The sequence below is a fragment of the Erpetoichthys calabaricus genome, chromosome 4 (assembly GCF_900747795.2).
Source record: "Erpetoichthys calabaricus chromosome 4, fErpCal1.3, whole genome shotgun sequence".
NCBI classification, from domain to species: Eukaryota; Metazoa; Chordata; class Cladistia; order Polypteriformes; family Polypteridae; genus Erpetoichthys; species Erpetoichthys calabaricus.
The window spans coordinates 278,699,329-278,713,580 of record NC_041397.2 but is presented as its reverse complement, the minus strand read 5'-3'; the positions used below and the strand labels follow the sequence as shown (position 1 = coordinate 278,713,580).

The following is a 14,252-nucleotide window of genomic DNA, read 5'->3' as shown; positions in this document are numbered from 1 at the left end:
TGTCCATTTAACCTCCATATCTCCCTCTCATCCTTCTGTTCTTCTCATGGCCATTCCATTTTCTTTCTCTTTCCAACCCTTTTCTGCCTTGCAGGTTCTTTTTATCTTGCCTGCCTAGTTGGGCGCGAGTATGAGATGCCGCTCCCTTCAAGGCAATAATGAGGCACCAGACTGACGCTCGCATTCACATGTGCATGTGCGCTCAACCATCCCCACAGCAAAGCGCGTTCATGCACCTACACTTCTGATTGGAGCATGCACCTCACAGGGCATGATTATTTATTTAAAATCAGAACAGTGCTATGGACCACTTATCATATGCCCCACACCCTTTCCTCTCAACTGTGCAATGTTTGTGGGCTTTATTACATGTGCTATCTGCTTCAGGGTACTTGAAGGTACTTCTTGTTGCAAGACTTATTTACAGCTTTAGCTTTTTGACAGACACCCTCGCATCCTCTTCAATTACTCTATACTACTCTATAGGCCAGGCCCCAAGTCAGAAAAGCAGAACAAATCAAAATATTTCTGCCATCATGCTTTACAGTGGATATGAGGTTCTTTGGTCAAAGGCAGTTTTTAGATGAGTTTGCATATAATGCAAGAAGCACCTATTGCAATAGTTATGTCTGTCTGTCAGTCTGCCTGCATTAAGCAGCTTGTCCCATCTTGGACAAGGTTTGTTGAAATTTGGTACACTTCTCTGGAAATGAATAGAAGAGGAAAACAATTATGTAAGCATACAGTATGTAAGATTGAATTGACTGAACTAAGATTACCTGCAGATTATAATTGTAAAGAACCAACGTCTTCAAACTACATCTAAATGTTCTTTGAAATAATTAATTTGAACTGTATTGCAAGGCAATATAGTTGCTAGGAATTTCTGTTGGTGTTACATCCATACAAATGACAAGGTGCATAAAATTAAAACAACACAATATACAATACATGACACCATCACATTATACACAGTAAACAGAGATGTATAAAACAATATAGTAAAGTAGAATTGCACTCAGGCCGAATAATATACAGTATTAGATAAGTCCCATAAAAATAAACAATTTTATTTTAGGTGGAGGAGAATAAAAATCAGGAAGAGACATGAGTTAGAGACTGTGTTTAACCATAGTGACTGCAGTAGGAAAGAAGCTGTTTACTGTATATGTCAACTAGTTCTTGTCTTTAGTAACCAGTAATGTTTCTTTGATGGTAATAACTAAAAGAGATTTTTGCTCAGGTGAGTGTCAATTTTGGTTATAGAGCTTGTTCTCTGATCCATAATATATACAGGACCTCAATGGAATCCAATTTCACTCATATAATTTTTCTGCTGTCCAAATGACACGCTATTTGGAGTGAGTAGATTCATTGTCCTAAAAGACTGTTAAGTAGAAAGTGAAGAAGCTTTCAATGGTGGTTCTATAAAACTGATTTAGACAGGTTTAACTTTTTATGTTGACGGAGAAAAACAACTTCTACTCAGCTTTTTTGATAAGTCCAGTTATGTTTTCATTAAAGTTTGGGTTGAGAGTGACAGTTGTGCCAAGAAAATTAAATGATTTTACCCTGTTGACAGTAATATAATTTATAACTAGGAGTGTAGGAGAGAAAGTGTGTGTTGAGGGTGAACCAACTGGCCAGCCGCTCCACCTCCCTCAAACATGGCTATTCAGAGTCACTGGAGGTGCAGGGACAAACCACAGCCCTGACTGTTAATCTCCCATTTTCACTGTCTGAAGTTGTGGAATAGTTCAGGTATGAACATATTGCATTCAGAACTGTAATCCATAAGTATGACCCTGGCATATGTATATTTAGAGTCTAAATGCTGATTGATATAGTGAAGAGCCATATCCGTTGCATCCTCAGCTGATCTGTTAGCACGGTAAGCAAAGTGTAGGAGGAGAGGTTTTATGACAGATCCGAGATGCTAAAGAACTAGATGTTCAAATGACTTCATTGTTACAGAAGTTGGTGCTACTGGTCTATAATCATTTAGACTGTAAGTATTTTGCTTCTAAGTTGCAGGGTTATTGTGGGTTATTTTAATCAGGCAGAGACTTTGCATTGAGCCAAAGACTAAGTGTAAAAAATATCTGTAAATACTGAGGCTAACTGATTAGAACAATACTTTAATGTGGATGTGAGTTATTTGGACTAGGACCTTTACAACATTTCTGTCTCTGGAAGAGCAAATGGACTTCATATTCAGAAATTCTGTGAAGAGGAGGTGTGATTGAACTGTAGGAGTAATAAGCCAGGTGGCTTGATGTCCTGAGTGGTGAAGGGGTGCTTTTCAAACCTGCAATAAAAACTGTTCAACTGATCAGATAGAGAAGGATTGTCCTGTACTGGAAACGGGGGTAGGGGCCTGCATTTATAACTAGTGATCATAGTTAATGCATTCCAGACAGGTTTGCCATGATTCCTTCATTAATGATCTTCCATATCACAGGAGTAATCAGGAGAATGTCAAGCCTTATTCCATAAAATGGGTTATGCAGCAAAACACAAAGCAAAAACACCCTATCTAGTTTATATCAAACTTTTTGAAGAGAGGAATAAAACATTTAACCCCCATTGAAGATGTCCTGGCAAGCCCTGAAACAAGCAGTCAATGTTCAAATACCCAATGTTCAAAGGCTTTCGAGTCAGGCAGGTGCGCAAAAAGGGTTAAAAATGACTGCACAGTGAAGTGTGAGATTTATCTACAACTACAAAAAACATCTTGTTACCCTCTTTGCTGTTATTGGTAGTATACTAATTTATTGAGTTCAAGTGCAGATTTATTTTTCTACATAGGACTGGATGAATTTACACTTTAAAAAATAAAGTTTCATAGTGTTGTGCATTTTGTTTATATAACCAGCCATTTGTTTAAAATTTAGTCTTGATTGAAAAGCTGTTCTTTCTACTGTCATTAAAAATGTCTAGGAAATTAGATGCAAGGACATAATCATTTATTCATGGTCTTTTCCACAGGGTTCTGATATGATAACATGATCCAAGCTGGGATTAAAAAATATACTCCTTTAAACAAAAACAATTAATATGCCCAAAGTATGTTTATAAATATGGTGCCACCACTACTGTATTTTCACCTGCATAACAATGCAGGTTGAAACTAGTCAGTAGCCACAAAAATACCATGCTTCACTGGAGAAACATCTGTTCACAAGAGAGTACGATTTCATAGATCAAGGAAAGGGGACTGTAAATAAATCAGGTACAAGATAAAAGTAAAATTGAGTGTAGTTGAAAAATAACAATAGCATATCTCTATTCCATACTCATTGCATTTCAAAAAAGTGCTCCAACAAATACAGCCCAAAATACACCTCATCTAAATAATTACATGTATTACCATTTCCCCCAGCCTGGAGAAGTTTATCCCCAATAACAAAGATCCCTGCAGACTTCCCTACCCTCATCTGGTTCACCATTTGTGCAATCTCTTTGAGATGAGGTGAAATTCTCCAGGCTGGTGGTACGACATTGCAAGCAATCTTTACTTCCATTTGGAAGACAGGCATCATCTCAACTGTCTGTAAAATGGGACTACTTGTCCCTATTTTGATAAGGAAAGGATTTTCGCTTGGATTACGGCCGCTACAGGGAGACACACTCTGGTGATCATGAATTGGATTATGCAGAGTTGAGGATATTGTGTTATGTTGTCTTAATTGATGACCTCTTTTGCATTATGAAGGTAAAGTTTGCAATCTAAAATACAGTACTAGACAAAATGTGCGGTCTGCTTCAAAAATCATTTGTAAATCAAAGGTTACATTGTGAATATCCTGCATATACAGTGTAAACAAGCACTTAAGTTGTCTTCTTCAGCAAGTGTTTAATTTACATGCATAAATTAGCTATTTTTATAGTAAACATGTTAGAACAAACACGTTTGCATCCTTCAGGTTTATCGAGTCTTTTCTTGCACATTATTATTTTGTTTTTCTGTTTTATTTTCGATTCCTTATGTTTTGTTTTTTTTCTTTTTGTTTGTTTTTTCTTCCACTAGCTGCTTTAACAAATTCTAACTGTTCTTTGAAATCTCTTATGCAGTTTATTGGACCCCTGTATAAATGAGTGGAGAGGACAGAGTACAATGCGTTTCCCACGCTTTCCTTGGAGAGATCCTTTCATTCAAAATGGTTCAAGCTCAAATTATGAGTGGAAAAGGTGAAAGGAAGTCTGATTTGCACTTTAAAAGAAAGACTTTTAGTCAAGAAGAAAGCAAGTTTGTGTGTACCTCTGAAGGAAATGCCACTTTCTGCAGCCATAGTATGGTGACCACAGAAATAGTGTGTTTCTCCACTGTTACTGTTTTAGAAAATGGACTCTCAGAACCCTGTATCCTGCTGAAACATAACAGCAAGAAAAGGACAAATTTCAAATACTCTTTGTTGCTCTTCCACTGTACAAATATACTTGAGCCATGTTTAGAATTTAAATTACAGTATGAAGTAACTGACAATGTTACAGTGCTGAATGGACCAACAGTTCTATGGACTCATGGAAACAATGTTTATTGTGTATCTTCAAAATCAAACATAATTTCAATCATCCCTGTGTCTTTCTCGTCAGTGAAGTTTATTGGAGAAATAAAAACAAAAGGGATTGCTATTGTTGGAGTTCGAGAATGTACAGCAGAAGAGGAACATGACAGTCAATCTGACCAGGCTGTTTGGGGTAATGAATTGATTGTGTATTTCTTGGAATCCCAAAGTATATTTGATGGAGCTCTGTTTCTGCCTCATGCATACAGTGCCGTAGTGACAAATTTGTTAATCCTAACTGCCGAAGGCACGGAAGATAATCTTGAAACTTCAGTTGTTGCAGCAACCAGCAAAAACCAGTTAATATTTTTTGAGGGTGGCACACCAAAAAAAGTCTGCCAACTTCCATTTGATGGACCAATTGACATACGCCAAGCCACAACAGGTAGAAATGAGGTTTTGTTTGTTGTGGCGTTTACTTCTGGAAAGGTCTGTGCAGTCCGGAAAGAGTGTTGGCAGGTATGTAAATGCTTATTGCATATGATTAAATCAAGATATGAAATTATCCATAATTTTTGCATCATATTCATAACCATTACCAACAGTTTGTCTTGGATTTACTTAAATATCCATATTTTATCAATGATAAAATAATGCCAAGTACAACAGAGAATGTGGTTTGCATGTTAATGGTCATTTTTACCTGGATAGAAGGTGACATCACACCACCAACACAAATTATCATCACAAACTGTTCATGGTACAATAATATCACTATTGGTATAACAGTGACAAGGGTAGTTAGTGACAACCTATGATAACCTCAAAAGTGCTTGATAAATGAGCAAAGATCACATTCCAGTAGAGCATGAGCAGGAGGCCTATCAAACCATGATATTGTTTTATGCTGCTATGTTTCTGTTTTTTAAGATTTCTTTAGTTTCAAAAATAATTTAATTAAGCACTAATGTAATATGCATCTACACCAGTTGACATGCAGCAATGTATCATGTTTATAATAAATATTAGGTTCACATATCTTGTGTTCTTTGAATATAATAATCACATAGCTTTGGGAACCTGATTTTTATTGTTGCGTGACTATGCAAGATAAATATTCTTTAAAAAGTGGTGTGAAAGAAAAAAATCCAAGCTGTCAATACTGCTGGATTCAAAGCAAAGCATTCTACAGAACACTGTATATGAGTGTTTTGAGCCATGCTGAAGGAATTGGTCCATTTTAACTCTTTCAGCATGCCATTCAAAAATGAATACAGCTATAGGAAAATTTAAGAAAGGAAATGGATCAGCCTTGTATTTGATAAAACAGATTTCAATACTGAATTACCAAATCTCTCTGATTTAGTGAACATCAGTGAATGAATGAATGAATCATTCGCCGTTCTGAGAAGGTTGTCATATTGTATCACGGGCTGATGGGATCAGCTACAGCAGCCTACCATGATAAAGCTGAACAAATAGAACATTAGTTATATGAAAATATTGTCAGTATTTTTAATAAATGTGTAAAATGCTAAATTTTAGTCTTATCCTAATCTGGGTTGTATGTGTGACACAACCTCATACTTTCAAATTAACAGACAAATACACAATTAGCTCATTACCTTTCAAAAAAAGTAGATTAGGATAGGCTATAAAAATCACCATCAGTACACTTACATTCAATTGATCATATTTATGAGACCTCTTAGACCAAGGGTACTCAACTCTGGTCCTGGTGGTCCACAATGGCTGCATGTTTTGCTTTCCACAAATTTTTAATTAGAACCCAGTTATTTACAAGTAAAGCAGTATGTTTTTTCTGGATTAGTTTTAGTTAGCTCATTTGTTACAATTCAGAAGTCTTAATTTCCTAATTTAGTTTCAAATAGCTAATTAAGGTTTTAATTGTTGCCTGTTTTGTTAACTCTCTATTGGTTAATAATGAGGTGCAAATGGCACCGCCTGCTTTCCAGCTAACGTGCCTCCACTTAAACCTGTATAAATGCATTATGAACTATCTGTGTTAATACAATGTTTTGAAATAAATGAGAGATAATGGAATGGCTAAGAGGTAAAAAAATCTATTCTGGACCATAAAATATATGGATAATGTTCTGAAAAATCTACAATGTGATAGTGCTTTCATTTTTCCAAGACAAATCTTTAACAAGCCATATAACAAAATTCCAAATTTTGTTATCTGCTAGGCCTGGCTTCTAACTATAAAACTGGTTGAAATTTAACCTGCACATCTAGTTAAAGGCTTTTAATAATAATGACTTTTTAAATATTCCTTGTATGTTAACTGGTGGTAGTGATGAGTGTGGCTAAAAATGGAGCAAGGATTAGAGAAGAAATAGTTTAGAACAAATAGTGTAGACTCTGCTGTTTATTTGGAAATTATTTGGTTTTACTCAGGTAGACAGTGCCAACAGTACAACATCTAAAGACAAAATATTTTACTACATATGAAGAAGCCATCTAGGCACACATGCTGCCTTCAATGTATCCTCTCATCTCCCTGTCAAAGTTAATTAAAGGGAGCTGAGAGGAGAATTCTGGACTCTCTGTGAAGCAGGCAGCATACTGAAAATTTCAGGATTACCCAGTGGTGTCAATATGCACGTGTGAGGGAAAAATATCATTGAGTTACATTGCAAGAAAAAAAAACTGGCTGCTTCTAGTGAGAGCTGGTGATGAAGGGGTTAAGTACGTGCATAACGTGTAGGAGTGGGTGATATGACCTCAAACTGAGATCATGATATTTTCGAAAAATCCCAATGATGCTAATAAACGGTGAGAGACTTTTTCCTGCTGAAAATATTTTCTCTTTTCCATAAATGCTTTTGAGATAAACCTAAGGTGAAACTGTATAAATTGAAAAATAAATATATAATCAGTGTTCTCCCCAGAAATGTTTTCCAGCTGGGTGGCATGAAAAACTAGCCGAGTGGGGCAGGACAGGGAAATTTGGTGGTGGGGAAAATTTAAATGTGCACTATTTTTATTAGTTAACTATTATTAATTATTTTCCAATGCTCAATATAACTTCCTTTTTTAAGGTTTGACACTTGTGCCAGAATATTTTTATTAAATTTTAAGAGGTATCCAATTCAGGATCCTGCAACCCTAACAAAAATTTTAAATAGCAATGGTTATGACATAAACCAAGAGGCACAAGTATTGCCTCTGTCAGGAAGAAAAGTGAAAACAATTAAAAAAAAAAAAAAGTATGGGAAACCTAATGAAGAAAAAATAATGATATTCTTGCATACGCAGAAGGTGTCTTCAGTTAAATATTTATTCTTCTTTCCTTCCTAGAGGCCCAGTTGTCTGCAGATTTTCCATAATCAAAGTCCCCAGGATCTAGGCCCGCCAAGGAGATCAGCATGAGATTATTTAGCATGCTTTGATTCATGCGATTTCTCAAACATGTCTTGATCCTTTTAAAGGCAGAAAACCCCCTTTCACATTCAGCTATGCTCACTGGGATCACTAGCCCAATATGAGCTAGTTTGGCTAAATTTGGAAACCACTCTAAAAGACGCTAGGGAGAACACAGTGTGAGTGTGTGTATATACAGTAGAGTCTCGCTTATCCAACATAAACGGGCCGGCAGAACGTCGGATAAGCGAAAATGTCAGATAATGGGAGGTGTTAAGAAAAAGTCTTTTAAACATCAAACTATGTTAAAATTTTACACATTACGAACCTAGTAATCATGTTTTACAACAAAACAACAGAAAAAATTAACTGAAAAAATGAACTTAGCAACAAAAAATAGACTATGCTCACAACTTGCAGTTCTTGTTGCCTATTGATGTGTTTTTTTGTTTTTTTTTTTGTGGTGGGACGTCAGATAATAAGGAATGTTGGATAAGCGAAGGTAGGATAAGCAAGACTCTACTGTTTGTGTGTGTGTGTATATATATATATATATATATATATATATATATACAGTAAAGTACTTGGGATGTTATAAGAATCTTAATTACTACAGCTAAACTTTAATCTTGATTTCAAAAAGTCCCTTTTCAAGAATAGTGTTAATTATAATGACTACAGAACTGTTAATTCTAAATTATTAGTGAAAATTGGAACTTCCTAATTTTTTTCTTGCTTTGTAATGTTCCAGTTCTAGAACGCTTATTTAAAATTCGCTATGTTATTTGTAATTTCTTTGCTTGAAATGTCATCCTATTAGCAGTTTCTGGCTTAAGTGCTGCTCTTTCTAATTTATTAATAACAAATAAAGCAATTCAAGCCATCAATTTTGTATGCAATGTTTCAGAAGTTTCTAACAAGCATTGTGTTTTGGCCATATAAATTTATCAATAGCAATGTGTAGTCTGTGTCCAAACCAGCCCAGTCTTGTTCATTTGTTCAGCCCCAACATTCTGGTCACATTTGTTCTCCAGTAAGTAGTTGTACAAATATGATGCAGTTCTTTCAGAACAAAAGATGAAAGAACCTCCCTTAACTCTCCTGCAGTTATTTCCCCAGTATGATAATCTGTGAAGTAAGAATTCTGAAAGCGTCTGTTTTTCAGTTTCAGTTGTGTTCAATATAGTGAAGAGTGAGACTTACTGCTTGTACAGTATGTCTGAGTGGTTTGACTTGATGATGAAGTTTTTCATTGGGGATAATAGTACAGTATTGCTTATTTTGTTAATAACTCTGTGACGATATTTTGTATGGTGTTCTGGTGAATGCATTTGACTGAAATATTTACAGCTTGCTATCTAGTATCATGGGTCCAAGGTTCAAATCAACTTTCTAAAGCCTTCTTTTTTTACAGTCTGAACTGGTTCTATACCTTTTGTAAAACAATAGCACATTATATCCCTCCATTATTTGCTCATTCTATCATATGGTTTGCCAGCCGAAAATTGTGTTTTGATCAACAACTGTTTGTAGGTGGCACTCTTTGATGTTTTGAACAGAGTTGTGTTTGTTTTACTTTTAGACTGGTATCCAAAAAAATGTTTGCTTTTCTAGCCAATAAAAGTAGTGAAAAGTCAAGAAAATTTACACCTTTTATTTTAGTTAGCCAATAAAAGGTGTCATTTTGCTTGACTTTTCACTACATTCATAATGGCTAACGCAGTTCAACACCGTAGTACTATAGCCAACAAAAGGATATACTACTGTGTTCAGTAATCTCTATACTACAGGAGCGAAGTAGCCATTCTTAGGATAGCATAAGATCGGTGCACCACAAGGTGAACATCTCACTTGGACCTAGGGCAAACATGTGCTGTGTTCACTTGCTGATTTTCAGTCCGCTGTGGTATATAGTGTTTGCTCAAAGAAAAAACAATGTGTTAATCGGTCTAACTTTATAATAATTCTGTTTTTGATAATGTACCGTAATTTAAGTGATGAAATTTGTAAATTTACATGATTCCAGTTTTCAAACACCCATAAATGAATATTTAAAATGTATTAACTACCTTAGTATTTTAAGCCTTCCGTGAAAAATAGGAAGCATGGTAAAGAGAGAGGAAGGCGTGAGGTGTAAGATTAAGCGCCGAGCTGGATATGAAGCAGCAATTAAATGGAGGCAAAACAAAAGTGATGATCAGGAGAGGCATCTGATCCAGATTCATTAGAGGACTAACGTTGACTGGTGGATTCTGGTTCAGGGTCATGCTTGACCAAACAATGAGGAGCAAGTGCGGATTCTCGATGACATGAAACCACTGAAGGGTAACACATACAAGATGGAGTTGTTTCATATATTGATTGTATAGTTAATATAGCACTGTTTGCATTTGCTTTGTTTCTGGTGCCTCCCATTATTTCAGCAACATAAAATTAACTGAAATTTTTGTTGCTGTTTATAAAGACATTACATATTTTTAAATTTTTTGTGTTTTGTGTTAAGCTCATTATTGTGGTAAACATACTCGGACTGAATTATTGTTGTTGTCCCCTTTAAGACAATATATGTTCCTTGTGGGCATGCACCGATACTGTTAGTTTTTTGATGTTTGTATTACAGTTCTCTTTCAGTTTGTGTGTTTATTTGTATATGTAGTCAAATTTAAAAGATTTATGTAAGTTCAACTTTTGATGGTCTTGAACAGGTTATGTGTGGTTCACCATTTTCAGGCTCATCGCAGTACCAATGATATTCCAAAATTCAGATTTATAGCATGTAATGAACTGAAAAGAATTGAAAATGTAATGTATTCATATAAATTTAATCTTGCATGTGCTGAGGGGTAAATTTAATCTATCCAGGTTAGGGTCACTGGAAGACAGTGATTATTGCAACTTCAGTGGGTAGGTTAGGCGATACTTTGCAGGACTTAATTGCAGAGCCAAGCTGAAAAGAGTGTGCTGTGCTGCATGCAGTCCAGTAACAGAAGCTTTTAATTAAAGCAGATGTGTAGTTTCCATCCATTTTCCAACCCGCTGAATCCAAACACAGGGTCACGGGGGTCTGCTGGAGCCTATCCCAGCCAACACAGGGCACAAGGCAGGAAACAATCCTGGGCAGGGTGCCATCCCACCGCAGATGTGTAGTTTTAAATCAGATATTTTAAAATGGTGTGATCTGGTGGCACAGTGGCCAGTGTTTACCAGGGGACTCGGGTAGAGTATAGAAAAAGGAAAAGGATATTATTTACTTCACAAAGGACAAAATTATTTTGTTAAGTGAAAAGTATTATTGGGGCATTTCCAGTATTCAGTGTTAAAATGGGTAATGAGTCGTACTCAGTTAAACACACACACTGATACCGATCAACCTGTAAATACATGGCCAATACATGCAAATCCCATACAGGTTAGTGCTGCGAGGCAGAAATGACAGCTGTGCGCCACCACTCTGATAATATGTTGACGGCTGTACTAAACCTACTAAACTTCAACCTGGTTAAAACTAAATGTCCACCAATACTTGACTGTAGTTGAATAACTGTCACTTGATTGCAAGCTATGTGCATATTTCAGTGCTCACCAAATAGATGTCACTAGATGATCGAAACATGTGCATCCATGACAGGACAACAATGGCTTTTTTGTTTTTTTGGTTATTGTGTTTTTTTAGTTTAATGAGCTGTTTCATTCCTGGTTCATTTGGGAAAAGGCAGTGGCTTCCTTTTTTTCAGTCAGATAACTACACTAATTCTCACTGTTTATTGGGACTGAAAGTGAAAGGAAAGCTTCACTGGGTAGTTTGTCATGGCTTTGTTTCCCCTAAAATATAACTGCCTTCCACAGATTTTCAAGCCTTCTTTTATAACTTTCTCTTTAGTGCTGGCCTTGTTAAGTACCTGTAGGGGAAAAAAGGATTCAAGAAAGTTTTAAGAATACTGGATGAAAACTATGAGTTGCCCAGCCCCAAATACATACCTTACTTGTGAATGTTTCAAAATAAATATGCACACACATTATACACTGTTGCAAATGTGAAAAAGCATGTATACATTATTTGGAACCATTACAAATGAATTAAATTATACAATGTGTATAATATACATACTATGTATAAATATTTGATGATCTGTGATTAGTGCGGTACTTGAGCAAGAGATTTCTCTTTGCTCTCTTTCTGACTTTTTATATAAGGAATGTTTACAGAGATGATAGTGGCTGAGTGACAAAAGTACTGCCAAAGCACATTTGAGCAGATTTGTGGTGGATTAAATTTAATGTAAGTAATTGTAAGGTATCCTTTAAGAAGGACCTTCAAGTCATAGTAGATTCATCACTATCTACATCAAGGCACTGTACAGATAGGATGAAAGTAATCGATTATCAAAATATTTGTTTCCTGCAGCCCTAATTTTGTAATACAGTATGTGTATCCATTTGTATATGAAAAGAATATCAGCAGCAAACAAGGTAACTTTTTATACTTTTGTTTTTTATTTAAGGTTGTGTCCAGCTGGCAGAATGTCCAAGCAATACACATTGATGATTTTGCTTGCTGTGGGTCAGATCAGATTTTATTAATTTTTGAGAACTCGTCCGTCATTGAAGATAATTTGGAGAATTTTACTTTGACAGATGTTTGTGAGATTACCTTCACAGTAAGTTATTTTTTTTTCATTTTCCTAAAGGAATGAAATGGTAGTGATGGTCAGAAGAGCACATTACTACATCATTTGTCAATTAAATACTAGTAAAGATGAAAAATAAATTCTGTATGTCTGTGTGGTATAAATGAATACTTTCACTAAGCAGCCACATTTTATGTAAAGTTACTTAACTGTAAATGTTTTCTGCAGTGTATTTGTCCTGAGAAATGGGTATTTCACTTATTATCTTTAGCTGAACACTATTCTCTTTTACATCCCACTATGACAAGTAGAGACTTCAGCAATATAGAGTAAAGCTGCAGTTAACTTTTAATGTTTGCTCATGTTCCCAAACCAAACAGCTGAAAAAGGCAAATGAAGAAGAAATCAACCTATTCACCAGAGTGTGTAGTTCATTTTGTAAAGACATGATTAGGCAATTGTCTTACCCACAGATATTTCCACAGGTTCTAAGTTGGATTTCAGATGCTGCATTTCCACAGGTGTCCATCACCTGGTTAACATGTAGGAACAGCAAGAGGCAACAAACGTTTAAACTTAAAATGTTGAAATCAAGCAGGATGGTCAAGAAAACAGATGATCTGTATTGTTGTTTGCTTCTCTTGAACCAATTCATTTTTTTATGACAAGACCACATTTGACTGCATAAACTTTGAGCTTTGTCTAGTCTTTATATACCAATGACATTGTTGTGCATGTATTTCCAATTTAATTAGAAAATTTTCAATATGCTCTACATGATTATAAAGGTAGATATATAACATGTCCTCTTATCTTACAGAGTAACAGTGAAAACTGCAATTTAAGCATTGATAATACACTACAGGAAAACTACTTTATCACAATGCAAGCATTAGAAGCAAGACTACAGGTATGTGAAATGCCTAAAACATTGTCCTGATGCCCTTATTAAAGGTAAGAGGGCAACATGACCCCTAAAATCTTGAATAAAAGGAGACAAGATGAAATTGCATTGAAGTCAATGGGCTCAGCTTACTATGAAATTTGTAACAACTCTCCATAAGTAACGGTACTGATTAACCTGCAGCAGTGTCCACAAAACTGTTTAGTCTTATAGCACCTTCAAAAAGATACTATTGAGTACATATCATTTATTTTCTTCAAGTCAACCAAGCACATGTATACAGGTTTGTCAAACTTCCATGTCTCCTCAAATATCTATGGAAGCTTAGCTGTTGCAGACTCGGTGCCTATTCACATTGCTCCTCTTGGATCTAGGGTTCAGCTATGGAATACAGTCTCCATTCCAGTATACCAGCATAGTACTTCCCTGGAAGACATTCCTTAGTGGCTGGATTACACCTTTTATTTTCATTCATTTATGGGATCACAGCTACAGTCTGTCTATTCTGCCTAGCTTTGAAAGGGGATTTTGACCAAAACACCCTTAAAGTATCTCTTCACAGCTTTTAGAATTTCTGATTGAATCTTGAACACCCCTGGGTCTCTTTGCTACTTCAGAACCTTTTTAATCGCTGCTGCAACCTCAGCCACAGAAATAGGCCCAAACTCAAACAATGCTTCTGACATTGCGTGTTCTGAACAGGATGTATCGATTGTATATGGTTTTGATGGCATTATTACTTAATTTGACTTAAACCACTGATATGAACTCTTGTCAGATTATGGACTAAGGTCAGATCTTTCATGCCCAGCTCTAGAATGCAAA

At 35.8% G+C, this 14,252-nt stretch overlaps 2 protein-coding genes across 5 annotated transcripts in view; both read left to right on the top strand.

The window, feature by feature from the left end:
* Positions 1-14,252, top strand: part of LOC114650919 (ankyrin repeat and SOCS box protein 9-like) — a 336,765-nt gene that overhangs the window by 209,633 nt on the left and 112,880 nt on the right. The window lies entirely within an intron of this gene.
* The window catches only part of fancb (FA complementation group B), a 36,171-nt gene that overhangs the window by 2,960 nt on the left and 18,959 nt on the right, over positions 1-14,252 (top strand). For 2 of the 4 annotated variants that reach the window (XM_028800852.2, XM_028800853.2), the window contains exons 2-4: positions 4,075-5,027; positions 12,398-12,553; positions 13,344-13,433. In XM_028800852.2, the coding sequence (XP_028656685.2) occupies positions 4,095-5,027; positions 12,398-12,553; positions 13,344-13,433 (1,179 nt within the window). In that variant the 5' untranslated portion in view covers positions 4,075-4,094. Of the gene's footprint in view, positions 1-4,030; positions 5,028-12,397; positions 12,554-13,343; positions 13,434-14,252 lie in introns of all 4 variants that reach the window. The other 2 variants (XM_028800854.2, XM_051927214.1) reach the window with 2 other exon arrangements.